General features: G+C 45.0%; 1 protein-coding gene across 1 annotated transcript in view; it reads right to left on the bottom strand.

The window, feature by feature from the left end:
* Positions 1–1832: 1832 nt before the first annotated feature.
* The window catches only part of LOC139260322 (collagen alpha-1(IX) chain-like), a 194166-nt gene continuing 170958 nt past the window's right edge, over positions 1833–25040 (bottom strand). The window contains exons 34-38 of the mRNA XM_070876799.1: positions 20415–20561; positions 18222–18276; positions 15696–15878; positions 14268–14345; positions 1833–2044 (exon numbers count right to left, since the gene is read on the bottom strand). Coding sequence (XP_070732900.1) covers positions 1833–2044; positions 14268–14345; positions 15696–15878; positions 18222–18276; positions 20415–20561 — 675 coding nt within the window. The remainder of the gene's footprint in view (positions 2045–14267; positions 14346–15695; positions 15879–18221; positions 18277–20414; positions 20562–25040) is intronic.

Genomic DNA, 25040 nt, shown 5'->3' with positions numbered 1-25040 from the left:
AGTTTGAAGGGAAAGTAGATAAAAATGAAATGGTGGGGAAAAGGGTACAAAGGATTATGAACATGGACACTTTAGGATGTTGCCAGCCTCACCTTTTACTAACAACCACATAGTCATGTGAACTTGTAGAGCCAATAAATCATATCATTCTCATTTGTTGAGACAGACCTGTTCCAGACTGCTAATCCTTAGAACACTATGTAAAGGAACATCTGATCAGCTTGTATCAATACCAGACACCACTATTGGATTTTTAATAAAACATGGTGAACTGCTTTGAGTATTGACAATATCAACATCTTGGAGTCGATTTTAGAGCCTCCTGACCTGGCCGGCATGGTGTGTGAGAGTGGTCAAAATTGTCTGAGTCAACTTACCGCCTAAGGCCACACCGTTCCTACCCAGTGAGATTTTATCTTCACCAACATTGAAGTCGGCTGAGGCTCCCGCCAAATCTAAAAGTCACGGCCCAATTGGGTAACCTGTGCCATGACCCTATTTTAACACACACATTCAAGAGGACTGCACGGTGCCAACCCAAACAGCTTTACCATGGCGGGAGTTGGTGAATAGCTAGATAAGTTAAAGAATGTTACTGTTATGTGGAACCCATGTAGGCCAGAAGGAGCAGGAGATCTCCCTTGGGCCTCACAAGCAGTCCTAGCCCCGGCCTTTCCTCTTCCTTCCCTGAGCAACATTGACCCTGAAACCCCCATCCCCGAGCACGTCCCCTCTGCCGGGGATTGTTCCCTTGGCCCTCGCTCCCGCCACAACCCCCGTTCCCACCCGGACATCATTCCCACCGGCTTCGAGTGGGAGCCAGATCTTTTACATGTGTTAAGATGTTAATAGAGTGAAGTAACACGTGTAAAAGGTAAAGCATCTCTCCGCTGCTTCCATTGTTAGCTCATAAGTGGTATTAACACAGACTGCCCTGAGCTGAGACAAGTACTTTAACAGACTGGTCACATGCCTCCAGTTATTTTCAAAGAGGTAGACAATAAAATACAACAGTAAAAAGGAAATCTGTGAAATAAGAGTTTATATTTCTTGCAAAGAATGGAGCATTATTAGGAAACCAAAGAAAATGCAATGCAGTTATTACCATTGACTCACTAGATTTTTATGGAAAAATGCAAGGGCATCTACAGAATGTATATTTAATGGTATAGAGAGAGGTGAAATTCCTGTTTAATGAAGAACAGGAGAATGCCTGCGTTTCCTTAATTATTGTTCTGCCAATTAAATCGCTTGGGAACATAGGAAAGTACAAGAAAAGCCCATTACGTTCTACCTGGCCAGTCCCACTGTCCAGGCAATATTGTTTCTCACAATACCTGTTAAACGTGAGGTTTCTGAAAATATCAGGTCGTTAATTATGGAGAAAAATGTGCATTCATTTGGTATTCATCAAAGAGAAATGTTACCATTGAGAGTTCTGCTCTGTTTTAACAGAAAGAATAGTGTAGAACATAGAAGCACCACTTGTTTAAGAACAATCACTTTCAACACCTGAAATGTGGTTCTATTTGTCAACAAAGTATATTTTGTTTGGTGAATATGCTATCAGAAAGTTCTTATGTCCTGTATGGTGATGTAAAACTTCAAACTTCCTCTGGTGATCAGGAATTCAAATGTATATGGTTCAGATAGGCAGTATCAACTCCAGCAAAACTCTTGAGAAGGTGAAGCTACTGGTACCAAACAGTTTAAGATCCTGGGAATCAAGATGAAGAAATTCTTTAAAACGCTTGGGAGTTAACTGAACCCTTGACACAACTGGAGCTGTAGACCAATCGGTAACTAAGCATAACCTCTGTATTTGTTTTCTGTTATTTTGACGGTCCTTTCATATTCATAGATTTCTTGCCACTACCCATTCCTATGAAGTGGTGAGGTGGACCCATGCAGGAAGAGGCATCACAGATACCAGGAAAACCTCTGAGCCCAGGTATGCCAGGATGTCCTTGTTCACCAGGCAAGCCAATCTCACCACGGCCACCATCACGCCCATTCTTGCCAATACCAGGCAAGCCAGCATCACCTGTAACAGAGAGAATATGTAGTGAGACCCCTTTAGTACAGAGAGTTGCTAGCACTTGGTTTTAGTTGCCGAGTTGCTTGAAAGTGAATAGAGATTAAACTGGAACCCAAAGAAGCAATTTTTCCCCTAAGTTTCCCCTATGCTTAGCCAAGTGCTATAGTGTTAGACACTATCAAAATTGAACTAAACATGCTGGGGTTAAATTGGTCTTCAAAGGTAGTGCAAATCTGCAGCTCATTTTACACCCCGCCAGATTGAAAGAAATTCAGATAGGGTGTTAAACAGTCTGCCGATTCACTGTCACCCATTTTGCACAATTGCCGAAGACCAATTTCACCCATACATCTCAGAACAATAATGACAATACAGGACTTGTAGTTCTTGCATTTGAACATTTACTAGAACTGTCGTAAATTCCCCATAGTCTGCAGGGTGGTATTACCAACAAAATAATTTCAAGGACAGAGTGTTTTTAACAGTTGTACATGGAAATATCAGTGAAAGTAAGATAATAGTATAGTATTAGGCAGTCCCTCAGATTGAGGATGACCCACTTCCACACCAAAAAGAGATGAGTTCACAGATGTTTCAATGAGGGACCTGATATTCCAGGTCCCAAATTACATATTGGAAGGATGGAAGATGCCTGTGCATAGATACTTTTAATGTGGGGTGGCTGTTGCACACCAGCCACCATACGGGCTTGACAGAGCTAGGTCTTGATCCAGTGGCAAGGGTTAACCAAGACGACTGGAGACCAAGCTCTGTTGCACGGACCTAGTGCGTATACATGCTTCTACTGTCCACAGATCGCAGTTTGGGCTGGCCCATGCTACCCCTGGGCCCTCGCCTCTCCTGGATCCTGAACCCTCGCCTCTCCTGGGCCCCAAACGCTCGCCTCGCCTGGACCCCGATCTCTCACCACTCCTCCACTCCGATCAAAAATGGAGCAGTCAGTAACAGGACATCAATTAGTCTCCTCTTACGTTGGAGGCATCAAATATCGACGCACTGTTATTTAAAATATCAAAATATTAAACTCCAGCCTAGTTGAAGGGTTATTATCAGTATTGTGTTCCTAACACAGATGAGGCTGCACACAGGGAGGTTAAAGTAACAGTGACCTCAGTCTTTAATAAGACACTCCAGAGTGAGGAACAGGCCAGTGGGGCCGGCTTATTTACAGTGCACCCAAGGGATGCTGGGATCCCTTGGGACTTCAGGGGAAGAGCTCCCTGGTGGGGGAACATGGGAGTGCATGCTTTACAGGTACACAACATCACTCCCCCCCCTCAAAGTCAAAGTGAAAACTATTTACAAGGTGAGGCGGCCGGGAGCCTTTCTTTCCCTGGTGGACCGCCTCGGTACAAATGTCTGTTCTGGTGTGTTGGCTGTGCCCTCACTGGGCTGGCATGTTGTTGGCTCTGCAGGGCTTCTAGGGGAGTCTGGCCTTGCTGGACTCTTGGGCATGATTTCCTGGTCCAGCGTGGTGTCATTGATCCTTTGGGTGTGTGTTGTGGGCTCGAAAAAGGTGGTGTCTGCTGTGAGTTGTTCAGGGCAGTCTGTGAACTGCAGCCTCGTTTGGTCCAGGTGCTTTCTGCAAATTTGTCCATTGTCTAGTTTGACTACAAACACCCTATTCCCTTCTTTAGTTATCACCGTGCCCGCGATCCACTTGGGACCATGTCCATAGTTTAGCACATACATAGGGTCATTCAGATTAATTTCCTGTGACACAGTGGCGCGACCATCGTTTACATTTTGTTGCTGCCGCCTGCTCTCTACCTGATCGTGCAGGTTGGGGTGAACCAGCGAGAGTCTGGTTTTAAGTATCATGGTTTTCATGAGTAGCTTAGCCGGGGGCACCCATGTGGGCGAGTGAGATCCTGTGTGGTAGCTGAGCAATACTCGGGACAGGCGGGTTTGGAGTGAGCCTTCTGTGACTCGTTTAAGGCTCTGTTTGATGGTTTGTACTTCCCACTCTGCCTGCCCATTGGAGGCTGGTTTAAACGGGGCCGTGGTGACATGATTGATCCCATTGCGAATCATGAATTCTTTAAATTCGGCACTGGTGAAACATGGCCCGTTGTCACTGACCAGTGTGTCCGTGGGTGGCAAACATGGCACTCAGGCTTTCAATGGTGGTGGTGGTGGCGGTGTTTCCCGACATTATTTCACATTCAATCCATTTTGAAAAAGCATCCACCACCACCAGGAACATTTTACCGAGAAACGGGCCCGCACAGTCGACATGGTCTGGAGGGCCAGAACCACAAACTTAGTGGTGCCACTCTGGGCGCATTGCTCAACTGAGCACATACGCTGCATTGCCGTACACAAGACTCTAAGTCAGAGTCGATACCGGGCCACCACACGTGGGATCTGGCTATCGCTTTCATCATTACTATACCCGGGTGTGTGCTGTGGAGATCCGAGATGAACGTCTCCCTGCCCTTTTTTGGTAGCACTACGCAGTTACTCCACAACAGGCAGTCTGCCTGAATGGACAGCTCGTCCTTTCGCCACTGGAATGGCTTGATTGGCTCTTGCATTTCAACAGGGATGCTGGCCCACCTCCCATGCAGTACATAGTTTTTTACTAGGGACAGCAGAGGATCTTGGCCGGTCCAAGTCCTAATCTGGCGGGCCGTGACAGGTGATTTATCATTTTCAACAAGTCTGCAGGCTGCGCCATTTCCACCCCCGTGGTGGGCAATGGTAACTGACTGAGAGCATCCGCACAGTCCTCGGTGCCTGGCCTGTGGCGGATGGTATAGTTCTACACTGATAGCGCGAGTGCCCACCTTTGTATGCGGGCTGAGGCATTAGTATTTATCCTCTTGTTTTCAGCGAACAAGGATGTGAGGGGCTTGTGATCGGTTTCCAACTCAAATTTGAGGCCAAACAGGTACTGATGCATTTTCTTTACCCCGAACACATGCTAATGCCTCTTTCTCAATCATGCTGTAGGTGCTCTCAGCTTAGACAAGCTCCTGGAAGCATAGGCGACAGGTTGCAACTTCCCCGCAACGTTATACAATACAAGCAGCTTGTTGGAGCATAAAATGTTTCTGGCTTTCTCAAAAGCAATTACTTGGTTTTTTCCCCATACCCAGTTCTCACCTTTACGCAATAACACATGTAGGGGCTCTAAAAGGGTGCTTAACCCCAGTAGGAAGTTACCAAAATAGTTGAGGAGTCCCAGGAACGACCGCAGCTTCATGACGTTCCGTGGCCTGGGCGCGTTCCTGATAGCCTCTGTCTTGGCGTCTGTGGGCCGAATGCCGTCCGCCGCGATCTTTCTCCCCTAAAACTCCACGTCTGTTGCCATGAAAATGCATTTCGACCTCTTGAGCCGCAGCCCTACGCGATCCAGTCGCTGGAGGACCTCCTCCAGGTTTTGTAGGTGCTCAGCGGTGTCCCGACCCGTGACCAATATGTCACCCTGAAAGACCACCGTGTGTGGTACCAACTTGAGTAGGCTCTCCATGTTTCTCTGGAAGATCGCTGCAGCCGACCGAATTCCAAACGGGCATCTGTTGTAGATGAACAGTCCCTTGTGCGTGTTGATGCAGCTGAGGCCCTTCGAAGACTCCTCCAGCTCCTGCGTCATGTAGGCCTTAGTCAGGTCGAGCTTGGTGAACGTCTTGCCTCCTGCCAGCGTCACAAATAGGTCGTCTGCCTTAGGTAGCGGGTATTGGTCCTGCAGCGAGAAATGATTAATAGTAACTTTATAATCGCCACAAATCCTGACCGTGTCATCACTTTTGAGTGCTGGAACAATCGGGCTGGCCCACTCGCTGAATTCCACGGGGGAGATGATGTCCTCGCGTTGCAGCCTGTCCAGCTCGATTTCCACTCTCTCCCTCATCATGTGAGTTACCGCTCGCACCTTGTGGTGAATGGGTCATGCCTCTAGGACCAAGTGGATCTGCACCTTCGCCCCAGAAAAGTTTCCAATGCCTGGCTCAAAAAGGGAAGGAAATTTGTTTAGAACCTGGGTACATGAGGCCTCATCGACATGTGATAGCGCTCGGATGTCATCCCAGTTCCAGCGGATTTTGCCCAGCCAGCTCCTTCCAAGCAGTTTGGGGCCATCGCCTGGGACAATCCAGAGTGGCAGTTCGTGCACCGTGCCCTCGTAGGTGATCTTGACCATGTCGCTGCCTAGTACAGTGATAAGCTCTTTGGTGTACGTTCTTAGTTTTGTGTGGATGGGGCTCAGGGCTGGTCTGAATGCCTTGTTGCACCACAGTCTCTCAAACATCTTTTTACTCATGATGGATTGGCTAGCGCCAGTGTCCAGTTCCATGGCTACGGATAAGCCATTCAATTTTACGTTTAGCACTATAGGTGGACATTTCGTCGAAAATGTGTGCACCCCGTGTACTTCAGCATCTGCCTCCTCTCTCGGAGGCTCGAAATTGCTTTAATCCACCATGGACCGATCTTCCTCTGCCACGTCGTGGTTAGCAGGTTTTGCAGAGCTTGCAGCTTGTTTGGAGTTGCCCCATTGTTCCACAGCTTTTGCAAACATACCCTTTGAAGTGGCATGAATAGGCTGAATGGAAGCCTCCACAACGCCAACAAGGTGTGAATTGCCTTGCATTCATCCTTTGTTGGGGACTCAGTCATCTGGCAGTTGCAGACTCGTGGGTTCTGCCCTGTACATTTCTGCTCGCAAGCACAGTTCCAGTTAATTTATGAACATTGCTAGCACTAGTGTGCTGAGAGATTTGTTTGGTGTTATCACTGGTGGACATAAACGCCTGTGCTATCGCAATGGCCTTACTGAGGGTTGGTGTCTCTACAGTCAAAAGTTTTCGTAGGATGGTCTCGTGGCCAATGCCCAGTACAAAAAAGTCTCTGAGCATTTGCTCAAGGTAGCCATCAAATTCACATTGACCTGCAAGTCGCCTTAGCTCTGCGATGCAGCTCGCCGCTTCCTGATCTTCAGATCGCTGGCACATGTAGAACTGATACCTCGCCATCAGCACGCTCTCCCTCGGGTTAAGATGCTCCTGAACCAGTGTACACAGCTCCTCATATGACTTATCTGTGGGTTTCACCGGAGCCAGAAGATTCTTCTGGAGGCTGTAGGTCGGTGCCCCGCAGACTGTGAGGAGGACCGCTCTCCTTTTTGCAGTGCTTCCTTCTCCGTCCAGCTCGTTGGCTACAAAGTACTGGTCTAGCCATTCGACATAGGCTTCCCAGTCCTCACCCTCCAAGAACTTCTCCAGGATGCCCACGGTTTGCTGCATCTTTGCGTTTGATTCGTATACTCGTCGCCAGTTATTGTGTTCCTAACACAGATGAGGCTGAACACAGGGAGGTTAAAGTAACAGTGACCTCAGTCCTTAATAAGACACTCTAGAGTGAGGAATAGGCCTTAGGGGCCGGCTTATATACAGTGCTCCCAAGAGATGCTGGGATCCCTTGGGACTGCAGGGGATGAGCTCCCTGGTGGCAGAACATGGGAGTGCATGCTTTACAGATACACAACAATCAGCAGAAACAAACGGCAGCTAACAGAATGAACACGATTCAGTAGGATGTGAATAACAGTAGCAATAACAGCAGAATCCAACCCCTGCAGTCACTTCCATCGGTATAAAACCACAATGACAAACAATTCAAAATTAAATTTTTTGAATTGCAAAAGTGTTCCTTTTTTGAGATGATAATGGACCAGAAGTGTTAGGAATAGAAAATACCACAAATATTTATGATATATAATATATCAGCTCCTTTTATCTTCCCTTAACATATTGTATATATGCATGAATGATGTGTTGATATACATTTAGATTAGTGTATAACTCATTTTTCTACTTTTAAAACGGCATTTATTTCCTTTAGAAGACTGGCTGATCACACGTCCAGGCATCTAAATGATTGCTTTCTAAACTCTGAGACTCGCTTGGGACAGAAGGGACATCGGACCATAACTTCTTTCAACATCAGCAGTCACCACAGAGGAAAACATGTAACGTCAAAGAAAAACAAATGGAGAAAGTTGAGGCAAATTCCACTTTTTTGATGGTATAAGAATCTTTCCCAAGTTTGGTGTCACAAAACCGCTACTTTTTGATTCCTCCATTATTTCCTCCTATATTTTTGAACCTTGGGGACATTCTTTGCAGCCGTACCCAATCCTGTCCTCCCTCAACATCCCCACACATTCTGAGAGAAGAGCACATTTCTAGTTATGGAGGGTAAAGTTAGTAGTTAGCTAGGATTATGAGGTGTTCAGGCTCCCACAGTCTCCTGGAGTCTTGCACAGTTGCCTCAAACATATAGGGAGAAGTTCACTGTTTTTGTTGAATTGTTTGCAGGATTTCTTTTTGTATCTATTTTTGGCCTTTTCCAGGAAGTTGTTTAGTTAGTAGATGAGGATCAAGTTTGTAATTGTACCATATGTCTAGATGATATGGGCTTGATGATATGGTCTTTTGTTAGGTCACTGGATAGAGATCAGCAGTTGGAACCCTGTCTGATTTCCTGCTTCCGGCCAACCTGGTCAAATGTGCTGAGGCCAATAGTAGATTTCCTATTGCCATTCTGGTTTAGATCAGCTGATAGCACAGACTGAGAATCAAGATTAAGAGGCCCGGATGTTTTTTCCTCCCTCTCCCCCCTCTCTCCCTCCCACCCTCCACCACTTCCCCACCTTGTCCAGATGTTAGACAAGTCCAGCATACCATAAATGCACTGTGCCTGTCCAGGCCTCAGAATGCCTAACATTGGTTGCACTCATGGCACATGCCTGCCCACTGGCAGGAATTTGTGACTAGAAACAGGAGCAGGAACACAGGTATAGCTGCAGATCTGAGAGGCCTGGACCAGTAGGCCTGGCTGCCAGCCTCAGGGGGCCTCAGGCAGATGTTCTCCAACAGCAGCCAGAAGGTGCTCCAGACCGAATGATTGTAGGGGAGGCTCCAAAAGAACGTACACTTGCTGTCTCCACTCCTATCCCTTTCTAAAGCACCTGGGAAGTGAGCATTGCTATATGGGGTCAGATCTACTATCACTTCCGGTGTACAGAACTAACAATAAAAGCTCATGCGGGAAGGCTGTGGGTAAGAGCCCTTATCTACAGAAGAGTCTAACTGACCAATATGGTTCATGTGTAAGACCAAACTCTTAAAGGAACAGTCTCCCCAGTGGTTACCCCCACTTGATGGTCAGATATTTCTGTAAACAATGGTTGATCAAATGAGGATGTGTGACAAAATGGATTTTTGTCTGTGCTCAGTCTTTTATCTTATATTTTTGAATTGCAAGATTCAACGTGGAGGTATCACACCGGATATATCTCAGAGGAAACCGCATCAGTTTATTAACAGTCAGATAAGTCTAATGACAATAATTAATTCCAGGAGTCAATTGGCTAATCTTATTGCATTCGGTCCCTGGGTCATGTTCATATTTAACCCAGATATTGAGCAGGAAAAGGTGCACTCTGTATCCTAGCAGATGTTAGGTCTGATTAGGTGATTAGCTGGTTGCACTGAATCGGAGAAAGTATCTCATGCGACAAAAAGAATAATGAACATTAAAAAGATTAACACAAGACTCACAGCTCACAGTAACCTTCCAGCCAATAACTTTCCTTCCTGCTTTCTTATTCCTGCAAGTCAAATCTAAGGGCATTTCTTGAGTTGTGTTTCTCAGCTTAGAATCATGTCTTGTGGTATGTAGATCCTGTTTATTTATTCTGCTTTGTGATCTGAAGACTTGAATCACATGCACCCAATGATCCAAGGTATATCTGACGAGATTAGAGCTCTGGTGTTAACTCTCATGAAAAGGAAACCTGATTGAGATCTGAGCTCTCCCGTCCTGTGACAGTTTGAACTGGTGCTCTCCACTCTCTGTCCTGTGACTGTTGGAACTGGTGCTCTCCACTCTCTGTCCTGTGACAGTTTGAACTGGTGCTCTCCACTCTCCCGTCCTGTGACAGTTTGAACTGGTGCTCTCCACTCTCTGTCCTGTGACAGTTGGAACTGGTGCTCTCCACTCTCTGTCCTGTGACAGTTGGAACTGGTGCTCTCCACTCTCCCGTCCTGTGACAGTTTGAACTGTTGCTCTCCACTCTCCCGTCCTGAGATAGTTGGAACTGGTGCTCTCCACTCTCCCGTCCTGAGATAGTTGGAACTGGTGCTCTCCACTCTCTGTCCTGTGACAGTTTGAACTGGTGCTCTCCACTCTCCCGTCCTGTGACAGTTTGAACTGGTGCTCTCCACTCTCCCGTCCTGAGATAGTTGGAACTGGTGCTCTCCACTCTCCCGTCCTGAGATAGTTGGAACTGGTGCTCTCCACTCTCTGTCCTGTGACAGTTTGAACTGGTGCTCTCCACTCTCTCTCCTGCGACAGTTGGAACTGGTGCTCTCCACTCTCCCGTCCTGTGACTGTTGGAACTGGTGCTCTCCACTCTCTCTCCTGTGACAGTTGGAACTGGTGCTCTCCACTCTCTCTCCTGCGACAGTTGGAACTGGTGCTCTCCACTCTCCCGTTGGTGTAGGAGGGAGGGCTTTAGTTTCCTGAACAACTGGGACCGCTTCTGGGGTAGGTGGGACCTGTACAAGTCGGACAGGTTACACCTCAACAGAGACGAGACCAATGTTCTCGCGGGTGGTTTCGATAGTATGGTTGGGAGGGCTTTAAACTAGCTTGGCAGGGGGATGGGAACCCAGGAGAGGACTCTGAGATAGTTAGGGTGGGTGGGAGCTCAGATGAACAGAACCCCAAGAAAGAATGCAAAAGGCAGGAGGCAACAGAGCAGAGTAGCACTGGGGTAAGTGTAAACCACAAGGTGATAGGAAAGGACAATATGTATGAATATAAAGGGGCTGCAGGAGGGGTCAAAACTAAAAATCATGGTTTAGAAACTAGTATTAAAACACTTTACCTAAACGCACGCAGCATTCAAAACAAAGTAAATGAGTTGACGGCACAAATCATTACAAATGGGTATGAGTGGTTGCAGGGGTGGCCAAGACTGGGAATTAAACATACAGGGGTATCTGACAATTCGGAAAGATAGACAAGAGGGGAAGGGAGGTGGGGTAGCTCTGTTAATGAAGGATGATATCAGGGCAGTTGTGAGAGACGATATTGGCTCTAATGAAAAAAATGTTGAATCATTGTGGGTGGAGATTAGAGATAGTAAGGAGAAAAAGTCACTGGTGGCCATAGTTTATAGGCCCCCAAATAATAACTTCACGGTGGGGCGGAAAATAATCAGGAGAATAATGGAGGCATGTGAAAAAGGAACGGCAGTAATCATGGGGGATTTTAACCTACATATCGATTGGTCAAATCAAATCGCACAGGTAGCCTTGAGGAGGAATTCATAGAATGCATACGGGATTGTTTCTCAGAACAGTATGTTACAGAACCTACAAGGGAGCAATCTATCTTAGATCTGGTCCTGTGTAATAAGACTGGAATAATAAATGATCTCCGAGTAAAAGATCCGCTTGGAATGAGTGATCACAGTAAGGTTGAATTTGTAATACAGATTGAGGGTGAGGAAGTAGTGTCTCAAACGAGCGTACTCTGCTTAAACAAAGGGGACTACAGTGGGATGAGGGCAGAATTGGCTAAAGTAGACTGGGAACACAGATTAAACGGTGGCACAATTGAGGAACAGTGGAGGACTTTTAAGGAGCTCTTTCACAGTGCTCAAAAAATATATATTCCAGTGAAAAAGAAGGGCGGTAAGAGAAGGGATAACCAGCCGTGGATAACCAAGGAAATAAAGGAGAGTATCAAATTAAAAACCAATGCGTATAAGGTGGCCAAGGTTAGTGGGAAACTAGAAGATTGGGAAAATTTTAAACGACAGCAAAGAATGATGCAGAAAGCAATAAAGAAAGGAAAGATAGATTACGAAAGTAAACTTGCGCAAAACATAAAAACAGATAGTGAAAGCTTTTACCGATATATAAAACGGAAAAGAGTGACTAAAGTAAATGTTGTTCCATTAGAAGATGAGAAGGGGGATTTAATAATGGGAAATGTGGAAATGGCTGAGACCTTAAACAATTATTTTGCTTCGGTTTTCATAGTGGAAGACACAAAAACCATGCCAAAAATTGCTGGTCACGGGAATGTGGGAAGGGAGGATCTTGAGACAATCACTATCACTGGGGAGGTAGTGCTGGACAGGCTAATGAGACTCAAGGTAGACAATTCCCCTGGTCCTGATGGAATGCATCCCAGGGTATTAAAAGAGATGACGGAAGTTATAGCAGATGCATTCGTTGGACTCTGGGGAGGTACCATCGGATTGGAAAGCAGCTAATTTAACGCCTCTGTTTAAAAAAGGGGGCAGACAAAAGGCAGGTAACTATAGGCCGGTTAGTTTAACATCTGTAGTGGGAAAAATGCTTGAAGCTATCATTAAGGATGAAATAGTGGGACATCTAGATAGGAATAGTGCAATCAAGCAGACGCAACATGGATTGATGAAGGGAAAATCATGTGTAACTAATTTACTGAAATTCTTTGAGGATATAACGAGCATGCTGGATAGAGGTGTACCGATGGATGTGGTGTATTTAGATTTCCAAAAGGCATTCGATAAGGTGCCACAGAAAAGGTTACTGCAGAAGATAAAGGTACATGGAGTCAGAGGAAATGTATTAGCATGGATAAAGAATTGGCTGGCTGGCAGAAAGCAGAGAGTCGGGATAAATGGGTCCTTTCCGGGTTGGAAATCGGTGGTTAGTGGTGTGCCACAGGGATCGGTGCTGGGACCACAACTGTTTACAATATACATAGATGATCTAGAAGAGGGGACAGAGTTTAGTGTTTCAAAATTTTCAGATGCCACAAAGATTAGTGGGAAAGCGGGTTGTGTAGAGGACACAGAAGGCTGCAGAGAGATTTAGATAGGTTAAGCGAATGGGCTAAGATTTGGCAGATGGAATACAATGTCGGAAAATGTGAGGTCATCCACCTTGGGGAAAAAAAAACAGTGAAAGGGAATATTATTTGAATGGGGAGAAATTACAACATGCTGCGGTGCAGAGGGACCTGGGGGTCCTTGTGCATGAAACTCTTTTTGGCATGAATCCCAAAAAGTTAGTGTGCAGGTGCAGCAGGTAATCAGGAAGGCGAATGGAATGTTGGCCTTCATTGCGAGAGGGATGGAGTACAAAAGCAAGGAGGTCCTGCTGCAACTGTACAGGGTATTAGTGAGGCCGCACCTGGAGTACTGCGTGCAGTTTTGGTCACCTTACTTAAGGAAGATATACTAGCTTTGGAGGGGGTACAGAGACGATTCACTGAGCTGATTCCGGAGATGATGATCGATTGAGTCTTTACTCATTGAAGTTCAGAAGGATGAGGGGTGATCTTATAGAAACATTTAAAATAGTGAAAGGGATAGACAGGATAGAGGCAGAAAGGTTGTTTCCACTGGTCGGGGAGACTAGAACAAGGGGGCACAGCCTCAAAATACTGGGGAGCCAATTTAAAACCGAGTTGAGAAGGAATTTCTTCTCCCAGAGGGTTGTGAATCTGTGGAATTCTCTGCCCAAGGAAGCAGTTGAGGCTAGCTCATTGAATATATTCAAATCACAGATAGATAGATTTTTAACCAATAAGGGAATTAAGGGTTATGGGGAGCGGGCGGGTAAGTGGAGCTGAGTCCACGGCCAGATCAGCCATGATCTTGTTGAATGGCGGAGCAGGCTCGAGGGGCTAGATGGCCTAACTCCTGTTCCTAATTCTTATGTTCTTATGTTCTTATTAATGTTGGGGAAGTCCAGAACCAGAGATCACAGTCTAAGGATTAGAGGTAAGCCATTTAGGACCGAGATGAGGAGAGACTTCTTCACCCAGAGAGTGGTGAACCTGTGGAATTCTCTGCCACAGAAAGTTGTTGAGGCCAATTCACTAAATATATTCAAAAAGGAGTTAGATGTAGTCCTTACTACTAGGGGGATCAAGGGGTATGGCGAGAAAGCAGGAATGGGGTACTGAAGTTGCACGTTCAGCCATGAACTCATTGAATGGCGGTGCAGGCTGGAAGGGCCGAATGGCCTACTCCGGCACCTATGTTCTATGTTTCCATGTTTCTATGATATGGAGCTGGAGATACTGATGGACATTGAATAGAATGGAGTTTTCTCCTGGACCATTTGTTCGCTAGAATGAAAGGATTGTAATAACAGAACTTGTAACACTGAGGTTTCCTGTGTTAAGTGTTTACCAGGCAGTCCTTGTGGTCCTGGTGATCCACGTAGTCCTATTCCGTCCTCTCCCTTCTCGCCCTTTTCTCCTGGTGCACCTGTCATGCAGAAAGTCAGAGTTCAAGCTCAGTTCTAACAGCAGAGATCAGCACGAACACAATTTGAAATCTTTCCACAGCTATTTATTGAAACTTTAAAAAAGTTAAGAAATGAAACAAGAAAAGATCGCTTGGCCCATCAACCCGTTGTTTCCAGAGACTGACCCCAAAATCTGCAACCGATATGCAGACAGCTGCCGTAAGTCTACTGGGGCTCTGCTGGAATAGCCAAGACCTGGATGCGCCGAGTCTGGTCCTTAAGCCAGAGATTCTGTGATGGCCTCTCATCCCTAAAAGGCCATTAATGTCATGAGGGCTGGGAGCTCTGGAAGATCAGTGTTTTTCTCCCAACCCGGGCCCTCAGTTGGGACTCAATGCATTCTGTTGGATGTGGGACCCACCTTGAGGTTCAAGCCTGGACCGCTGAGGCCTGGACCTCAAAGAGGCCAGCAACTGATGTCACTTTATGCAGCCTCTTTTGCTGAGACGCACCACAGATACACATCCCCAGTACCAAATGCCTGTTTCTCTTGGCTCTACCCCTAATCCAAGAACATCAGCAGAGTCTGAAGCAGCGACTTGGGGTGCATCCTGGCACCCCATGGATTTTGGGGTTATTGGTTATTTGGCCTTATTGTGGAGATCACCAACCCATTCAACCTCTGAAAGTGAAAGATCTGTGACATTTCCCTTTGGCCCTCATATGTACTGAACAGAAACTGAAGAATATCTCAGAACTTTGATCATTCTGCACCACTTACTGTACTGTAGTCTTTGGTCTTAAGGGATCTAAGATTATATGTGTGGAGCATGGACAGTATATGTTAATTACAAGTCAGCAGGCCAGTACACTACGTGGCATTATCCATTGCCACATGCATTTTACATTTGACTTTTATACTACCACAGCTAGGGAGAAAAGGCTAGGAGGTTACATGTTTACAGTGTTGCTCCAGGGTGGAATTCAAAATCAGCTTTGCTACCAGTCCCTCACATAATCAACATTAAATGTGTTGTTCTCATCTATTTGGTCCTTCTGTGATACACATTATGCAGGCATGTAATACCGGCAAGTCACTTCCTCCCAGTCGCTAGCCTGTACTAATTTAGAAGCTGACTGCTTGGATAACAGTGGGCCAGGGCAACACTTAGTGGGGACCAGCAAACCTGTACCTGAGATCAGCCTATTGAGCTCCCTTCTGACTAATCAATGAGCATATTTACCGTTCGTGTCCACAACAACTTTTGTCTACTACAAGTCTATTGACAGAAACTAGTACACATCTCTACGCTAAAGAGCTTACTGAAAGCTTTCATAAGCGACACGATGGGTAGAAATGGTTTTCCTACCTTTTGATCCTGGTTCACCAGGGTAACCATGGTGACCTTTGATACCTGGTGGGCCTACAGCACCTGGGTGTCCTGCAGGTCCTGGAGGTCCAGCTGGTCCTGGGGGTCCAGCTGATCCAGGGCGGCCTGGTTCCCCAGACACTACTGGCCGTCTTAGGCTGGCAGACAGCTGTGATATTTGCTCTAAAAAGGAAAGAACAGAAATGAGAGCTGGCCTCAAAAACGATCAATTTTATTAGTTGTTAATATGCACTATTTAATGCATTTTATGTTCTTTTAACCATTCTTATCCCACACTAAGTTCCATTCACTGGTCACCCCTATTTGGCTATTGGCTCCCCATTTCCCAGCTCTCTGATTACAACACTTTTATCCTTGTTTACAAATCCCCCCCAAAGATTTGCCCATCCTGTATCTGCAATCGACTCCAGCCCTACACTCAGCTCCCCTCCTTCAATCTTCCATCTGTGGTCTGTTGTGAATCGGTCACCTCCTTTACATCATCATCGATAGTATAGCTTTCAGTCATTATCCACACTCTCCCCCCGCATGCCCATTGGAATTGCTTTGATGAAACCTTCCTTGCCATATCACTTCCCACTTTCAAAAGCCTCCTCAAAATCTGCTTTTTCAATTGTGCCTTCAACCATATGTTCTAAGCTTCCTCCCAAACACCTGCTCAGTGTTTGATTCCTCCGCCCCCCTCCCTCCCTCCCTCCAGCCCCCCCCCCCCCCCACCTCCCCACCTCCCCTCCACGACCCCACCTTGGTAAAATGCATTGGGACATTTTGCTACTTTAAAGGTATGTTATACAATAACAATACAATCTTCATGGGAGGTTGGGGTCGGATTTTACATTATTGCCGATTTAACATCCCCCCTCCCCCTCGACCCTCTCCCGCCAGTCATGGTGGGGTTAAATTTTCCCCCATTGTCTATATTGCTAAATAATATATTGAAGTGATTAAGTTCATTTTATTTTATTGAGAAACCTAGATGAAGAGTCATGACTTGTAGTGCAGGATACCACTATGGTTCAGGAGGGATGGGGAGAAGGCAAAGTAACCCTGGAAGTAACGATTCGGCAATGCTGAACTTGTTTTTTAAAAGCATGTTGATTGTAGTAAGGGGGGGAGCCTGAGGGAGGTAAGGAGTTCCATTGTCAGAGAGAAGATGGTGCGAGGAATCTTGATTTCAACAAAGTGAAAATCTTCTAACCTTAAACATTCAATTAACTTTGTATATCACTTCTGCTAAACCCTTGCAGTTTGGTTGAACCTGTGTCACTGCTTTGTGACATCCTCGAACTCATTATTCCTTTTTCTGCAACAACTCTATGGTCCATTACTGACCAAATTCATTCACAAGGTAGTTGCACAAGAAGGGAAGGAAGCAAAGCCTTTGAAAATCTGTTCAATTGAGATTCTTTGAGAATGTTTGCTCCCCAGCATTCTGGCCCATGTTCAAGACTGTCCCTGTTTTTAAAGAGCAGATTTTTCTCCTTTGTCCATGGCAGCAGTTATTTGTTAGAGGCAGTAACTGGAATGCTGCAGGACCCCTGACCGAGGAGGATAATGGGGACGGTTAGGGTTAGGATCGGCTTCTGCTCAGAGAATTGTCTGTGTGATTTTTCTGCCCTCCTCCCAATCACCTCTTCAAGGCAGACTACAGCTCCAAAGTGCCAGCAGCTTTCTGATGCTGCACCCAAGTTACCATTCTTCAGACGTAAGCCTAGAAATTAAGTGCCCGCAGGCTATTCAGCATGGGGAGGAGATGGGAGGGAGCATTGTAGCCCATCCTGATGCTGGCCTCATCTGACCTCCACCCCTAATAGTGGTCACTCGCTAATGATCTTTATTGATGCTTCTCTTCACCAGCTCAAGAACACTCAGCCATGATCTCATTGAATGGCAGAACAGGCTTGAAGAGGCTGAATAATCTACTCCTGTTCCTATGATACCAAATGTAGCTTCCCTACTGCCCCCATGGCTACAGATCAACTAGCTCAGACTGAAACATAAACTTAGATAAAATCACAGAAAGGATTCAAAGGAGAAGCTAGAAAATAATTTCTTTACACTGAGGAGGGTTAAAATGTGGAATTCTCTGCCATAAAACACCTGGTGTTCAGTGTTGCTAAAGTGAGATTACGACAAATATTTAAGGCCACCAGAAGAAAATCTAGTAGGCGGGAATATGTCATCCAGTTTTATGCGCCCATCCGTCTCAATCTCATCAGAAAATTGGAAAAGAGTGAAAGACATAGAGAGGCCTTGAAATTACACTGTGCTAACAGAGCTTAATGAATTCACATGAAATTCATCTTTCAGTTACTTTAACAGAATTAAATGCCTCTATTAAAATAGCAGCCAATGGATTTTTATACAGCTTTGCCAAGCATAATATTTTCTCAGCTTAATTTCAAGGCCAAAGGGGACGGACAGAGGGAGCACAGAAGGGTGGAGGGACAGACCTTAAACCCCTTGAAAATGAAGACCATCAAGCTGAAGACGGCTCTCACTCACCTTGAATCATGCTCATACACACGTCCCTGATTCGCCGCTCACTTGGCTCTTTGCCCTGTGGAGGAAGATTTTGTTTAGCAGCAAAGGCACATTTGAAAGATCCAACACAAGAATTTAGTCGCTGCTTGCCCTTAAAACTGTAGCACTGAACTATTGGGGTGAATTTTAAAAGTATTTAGTTGTCAAATTACTCCGTTTTCATTCAGAAATTTCTAGCAATCTTGTAAGCTTAGCTGTAATCTACAGGGCTACAGACCTAGTGTTGGGAGATGGGATTAGGCTGGGTAGTTCTTTTTCGACCAGCACGGACACGATAGGGCCAATGGCCTCCTTCTGTGTCGTAATTTTTCTATGATTTCTATGATTCTGTGCATTCTAATGCATGACAGCTATGAGAAATAAAGTATCTAATGATAGTTTTAGTAAAAGCGCACAGTGCGTTAACACAATCTCCTTTTGCCTCTGAAGCCTGGCTTTGTATCCAGTCCAGACTGCTGGGATATATTAAAGGATGTTTTAATGGTCAATCACAATCTAATTTTTGGTGGGAGTAAATTCACAACACAAAACTGCCTATAACTCAGCACAATTGTCAATAAATTTATAGAGTAGCTTTTCCTCTTCAGCACCCAGGCATAAAGAATTGGCGGGGCAGAAGTATTTATCGACCTGGCTGAAAGTGAAAAACTTGCCCACAGCCTCAATCTGCCTCCAGTACTTGAGTGATTATAGTGAAGACCAGAAAGGAAACTTAAAATATTCACCAAAAACACAAAGGTTACATGCTAACAACTGGCTGTCTTGCCACAGAAACTTAACACGTGGCAATCCTGGGTCAATGCCAAAGAAATAGGCTTGAGTACCATTGACCTCAGAGGTATCTCAAAAACTGCTCAGAGCTCATCCAGGGCCCCAAACACTCCTTCCAGGTGAAACAGTGATTTACTTGTACTTCTTGCAATTTAGTATCCTGTATTTGCTGCTCACAATGCAGTCTCCTCTACATTGGAGAGACCAAATGCAAATTGTGCAAATTGGGTGACCGTTTTGCGGTACACCTCCATTCAGTCCGTATGGGTGATCCCGAGCTTCCAGGCGCCTGTCACTTTAATTCACTGGACCACCCCCACTCTGACCTTTCTGTCCTCCGCCTCCTACACTGTTCCAATGAAGCTCAATGTAAGCTCGAGGAACAGTAACTCATCTTTCGATTAGGCACTTTGCAGCCTTCGGGACTCAACACTGAGTTCAACTATTTCAGATCATAACCTCTGCCCCCATTTTTTGGGACGGCAACTGTTGCTGATGATTCTGATATTCTTATTTACACCTCCTCTAGACTCATCTTTTGTTTCTTTACTTGTCCCATTACCAAATCCTTTCACCATCATCCCTTTTGTCATTTAATCATTCCTGCCTTCCATCTTATCACAGAGCTTCCCTTTTCATCTTTCCTCCCCACCCCACTTTCCCTGTCCCTACACTTGCTTAAAACCTGTTACATCTCTAACTTTTTTGAGTTCTGACAAAAGGTCATCGACCTGAAACGTTAACTCTGTTTCTCTGTCCACAGATGCTGCCTGACCTGCTGAGTTTCAGTTTCTGTTTATATTTCAGATTTCCAGCATTAGCAAGAAACAAGGATCTCCAAGAAACAAGGATCTCCAAGAAACCAGGATCTTCACAATGAATTAATGGGCTGTGTCTGCTTAAATAGCTGAAAAATATTTGTACAATCTTGCCTAAACAAAAGAATGTTTTAAAAACTACCTGGGTAAAACAAAACTATATTATATTATAAAGATTAACACACCCTGGAATGTGCAACATGGGTTGAGATCCTATTGATAAAGCATTCAATCTTTGTAGACGCAATGCATACTCTTGCAGTTTATGATATCAGCTCCTTTTCTCGATGTGCTACTGACATTTTTTACATTAATTTCATCCTTGAGATGTGGGCATTGTAGGTAAGGCTGGTACTTATTGCACATCCCTAGTTGCCCTGAAATGGGGTGGTGGGCCTTATTCTTGAACTGTCTTAAATCATCTGGCCTTGCAATATGGGACAAGGTTAGCTCACTGCAGAGCAGCTCATGCAACATTTGAGGAGCAGTGGGCTCAGCAGCTTTGCACTAGAATTGCAATATCCATCCCATAGTGTGCAGGGCACGTCTTCCCTCAGATACTTACATGTTTACCTGGTGAGCCAGGAAGCCCGGGAACCCCTCGTATTCCTTCCAATCCTCGAGCACCGACTCCACCTGAAGGTCCCTGAAAACCAGGCCGCCCACGAGGTCCTTGTGGCCCAATTGGGCCGGTTTCACCAAGCGTTCCAGACTATTAAGGTAAAACCAAAAGGCTTGACTCTGGAAGATGTGTACATTCTACTTCAATGCAACAAAATAAAAAGGTAGAAATGCATTTGTAAACTGTGCAATTTTCATTCAGCTATTTGTATTTTTGGCAGTAGGGCTGGCAGATCTCAAATTAAATTCTAGATTGATTTGTATCCACGCCTTACTGATTGACAATGTCGGTCAGATATTCTGGTTTCATTTATAGACCCACATTTGCACCTAATTTGTATGACTTCAATACTGTTCTGATATCTGAACAGGTTCTTTTTAAATTAAATCTCACTCTTGGCAGGATTAAAGGAATCATTCACTAAGCTAATCTCCATACAATAATCCAATTATTTAAATTTATTTTCAAAGTTTAAAAAAACCCTGTTTGGTTATTCAACCCATTACCTCTCTGCTCTTTCTTCCTCTCTTTTTGTTCAGTTCCATTAAAACTTCACTTAGCTTCCAGTTTCTAGTTCAGATGAAGGGTCTGCACCCAATATATTAACCTGCCTTTTCTCCCTACAGATACCTTACCTGCTGTGCATTTCAAGCATTTTCACCAGATTTTCAGCATTTGTGATACGTTTCTTTTTATTTCCAAGAAAAAGCATTATTTGAAAAGTGATCCTTTGCCTCATCTCTAGCCGCCAAACCTCTATCGCTCTCCATTGCAACATTTCTTGTCCTTCCGTTTTATTGATGCTATACTGCTCATTCCAATTTAAATTTTCTTCTAAGCTGAGCGTCCCCCCTCCATCCCCGTTATGTTGAAATCAAGACTTACCGCATTATCTCCTTCTCTAGCCCATGCGTTCAGGAACTCAAGTCTGTGGAATACTACCTGCCTTAGTGTTGGCTTCCTTCTACAACCTACAAGCTTTTAAAACTCAACTTTGGCATCACCTAATCATTAGGAAGATAGGAACAGGAGTAGGCCATTCAGCCTCTCGAGCCTGTTCTGCCGTTCAATGAGATCACGGCTGATCTGCGATCTAACTCCATATACTCGTCTTTGGCCCATATTGCTTGATACATTTAGTTAACAAAAAGCTATCAATTTCAGATTTAAAATTAACAATTGATCTAACATCAATTGCCGTGTGCAGAAGAGAGATCCCAAATTCTACCACACTTTAAGAACATAAGAACTTAAGAAGTAGGATCAGGAGTAGGCCATAAGGCCCCTCAAGCCTGCTCCACCATTCAATATGATCATGGCTGATCCGATCATGGATTCGGGTCCACTTCCCTGCCAGCTCCCCATAACCCCCCCCATTCCCTTATCAGTTAAGAAACTGTTTATCTCTGTCTTAACTCCATTCAATGTCCCAGCTTTCACAGCTCTCTCAGGCAGCAAATTCCACAGATTTACAACCCTCTGAGAGAAGAAATTCCTCCTCATCTCAGTTTTAAATGGGCGGCCCCTTATTCTAAGATTATGCTCCCTAGTTCTAGTCTCCCCTATCAGTGGAAACATCCTCTCTGCATTCATCTTGTCAACCCCCCTCATAATCTTACAGGTTTCATAGAAACATAGAAAATAGGTGCAGGAGCAGGCCATTCGGCCCTTCATAGAAACATAGAAACGTGGAAAATAGGTGCAGGAGTAGGCCATTCGGCCCTTCGAGCCTGCACCGCCATTCAATGAGTTCATGGCTGAACATGCAACTTCAGTACCCCATTCCTGCTTTCTCGCCATACCCCTTGATCCCCCTAGTAGTAAGGACTACATCTAACTCCTTTTTGAATATATTTAGTGAATTGGCCTCAACAACTTTCTGTGGTAGAGAATTCCACAGGTTCACCACTCTCTGGGTGAAGAAGTTTCTCCTCATCTCGGTCCTAAATGGCTTACCCCTTATCCTTAGACTGTGACCCCTTGTTCTGGACTTCCCCAACATTGGGAACATTCTTCCTGCATCTAACCTGTCTAAACCCGTCAGAATTTGAAACATTTCTATGAGATCCCCTCTCATTCTTCTGAACTCCAATGAATACAAGCCCAGTTGATCCAGTCTTTCTTGATATGTCAGTCCCGCCATCCCGGGAATCAGTCTGGTGAACCTTCGCTGCACTCCCTCAATAGCAAGAATGTCCTTCCTCAAGTTAGGAGACCAAAACTGTACACAATACTCCAGGTGTGGCCTCACCAAGACCCTGTACAACTATAGCAACACCTCCCTGCCCCTGTACTCAAATCCCCTCGCTATGAAGGCCAACATGCCATTTGCTTTCTTAACTGCCTGCTGTACCTGCATGCCAACTTTCAATGACTGATGTACCATGACACCCAGGTCTCGTTGCACCTCCCCTTTTCCTAATCTGTCACCATTCAGATAATAGTCTATCTCTCTGTTTTTACCACCAAAGTGGATAACCTCACATTTATCCAGATTATACTTCATCTGCCATGCATTTGCCCACTCACCTAACCTATCCAAGTCACTCTGCAGCCTCATAGCATCCTCCTCGCAGCTCACACTGCCACAACTTAGTGTCATCCGCAAATTTGGAGATACTACATTTAATCCCCTCGTCTAAATCATTAATGTACAATGTAAACAGCTGGGGCCCCAGCAGAGAACCTTGCGGTACCCCACTAGTCACTGCCTGCCATTCTGAAAAGTCCCCATTTACTCCTACTCTTTGCTTCCTGTCTGGCTTCGAGCCTGCACCACCATTCAATATGATCATGGCTGATCATGCAACTTCAGTATCCCACTCCTGCCTTCTCTCCATAGCCCCTGATCCCTTTAGCCATAAGGGCCACATCTAACTCCCTTTTGAATATATCCAACGAACTGGACTCAACAACTTTCAGTGGTAGAGAATTCCATAGGTTCACAATTCTCTGGGTGAAAAAGTTTCTCCTCACCTCGGTCCTAGATGGCTTACCACATATCCTTAGACTGTGACACCTGGTTCTGGACTTCCCCACCATCGGGAACATTCTTCTTGTTTCTAACCTGTCCAATCCCGTCAGAATTTTATATGCTTCTATGAGATCCCCTCTCATTCTTCTAAATTCCAGTGAATATAAGCTTAGTCGATCCAGTCTTTCTTCAGATGTCAGTCCTGCCATCGCATGAATCAGTCTGGTGAAACTTTGCTGCACTCCCTCAATAGCAAGAATGTCCTTCTTTAGATTAAGAGACCAAAACTGCACACAATACTCAGGGTGTGGTCCCACCAAGGTCCTGCAGTAAGATCTCCCTGCTCCTGTACTCAAATCCTTTCGTTATGAAGACCAACATGCCATTTGCTTTCTTTACTGCCTGCAGTACCTGCATGCCTACTTTCAATGACTGATGTACCATGACACTCAGGTCTCGTTGCACCTCCCCTTTTACTAATCTGTCACCATTCAGAAAATAATCTGCATTTCTGTTTTTACCACCCAAGTGGATAACATCATATTTATCCACATTATACTGCATCTGTCATGCATTTGCCCACTCACCTAACCTGTCCAAGTCACCCTGCATCCTCCTCACAGCTCACACTGCAACCCAGCTTAGTGTCATCTGCAAACTTGGAGATATTACATTCAATTCCTTTGTCTAAATCATTAATAAATATTGTAAATAGCTGGGGTCCCAGCACTGAAACTTGTGGTACCCCACTAATCACTGCCTGCCATTCTGAAATGGACCCGTTTATTCCCACTCTTTGCTTCCTGTCTGCCAAGCAGTTCTCTATTCACATCAATACATTACCCCCAATACCATGTGCTTTAATTTTGCACACTAATCTCTTGTGTGGGACCTTGTCAAAAGCCTTTTGAAAGTCCAAATACACCACATCCACGGTTCTCTCTTGTCCACTCTACTAGTTACATCCTCAAAAAATTCTAGAAGATTTGTCAAGCATGATTTCCCTTTCATAAATCCATGCTGACTTGAACCGATCCTGTCACTGCTTTCCAAATGCGCTGCTATTACATCTTTAATAATTGATTCCAGCATTTTCCGCACTACCGATGTCAGGCTAACCAGTCTATAATTCCCTGTTTTCTCTCTCCCTCCTTTTTTAAAAAGTGGGGTTACATTAGCTACCCTCCAATCCGTAGGAACTGGTCCAGAGTCCATGGAATGTTGGAAAATTACCACCAATGCATCGACTATTTCTAGGGCCACTTCCTTAAGTACTCTGAATGCAGACTATCAGGCCCTGGGGATTTATTGGCCTTCAATCCCATCAATCTCCCTAACACCATTTCCTGACTAATAAGGATTTCCCTCAGTTCCCCCTTCTCGCTAGACCCTCGGTCCCCTTGTATTTTCCTTAGTGAAGACAGAACCAAAGTATTTGTTCAATTGGTCTGCCATTTCTTTGTTCCTCATTATGAATTCACCTGATTCTGACTGCAAGGGACCTACATTAGTCTTCACTAATCTTTTTCTCTTCACATATCAGTTTTTCTGTTCCCTGCAAGCTTACTCTCACTCTATTTTCCCCCTCCTAATTA

The sequence above is a fragment of the Pristiophorus japonicus genome, chromosome 1, assembly GCF_044704955.1.
Source record: "Pristiophorus japonicus isolate sPriJap1 chromosome 1, sPriJap1.hap1, whole genome shotgun sequence".
NCBI lineage: Eukaryota > Metazoa > Chordata > Chondrichthyes > Pristiophoridae > Pristiophorus > Pristiophorus japonicus.
Note: the sequence above shows the minus strand (reverse complement) of the source record. Positions and strands in the feature narration are given on the sequence as shown.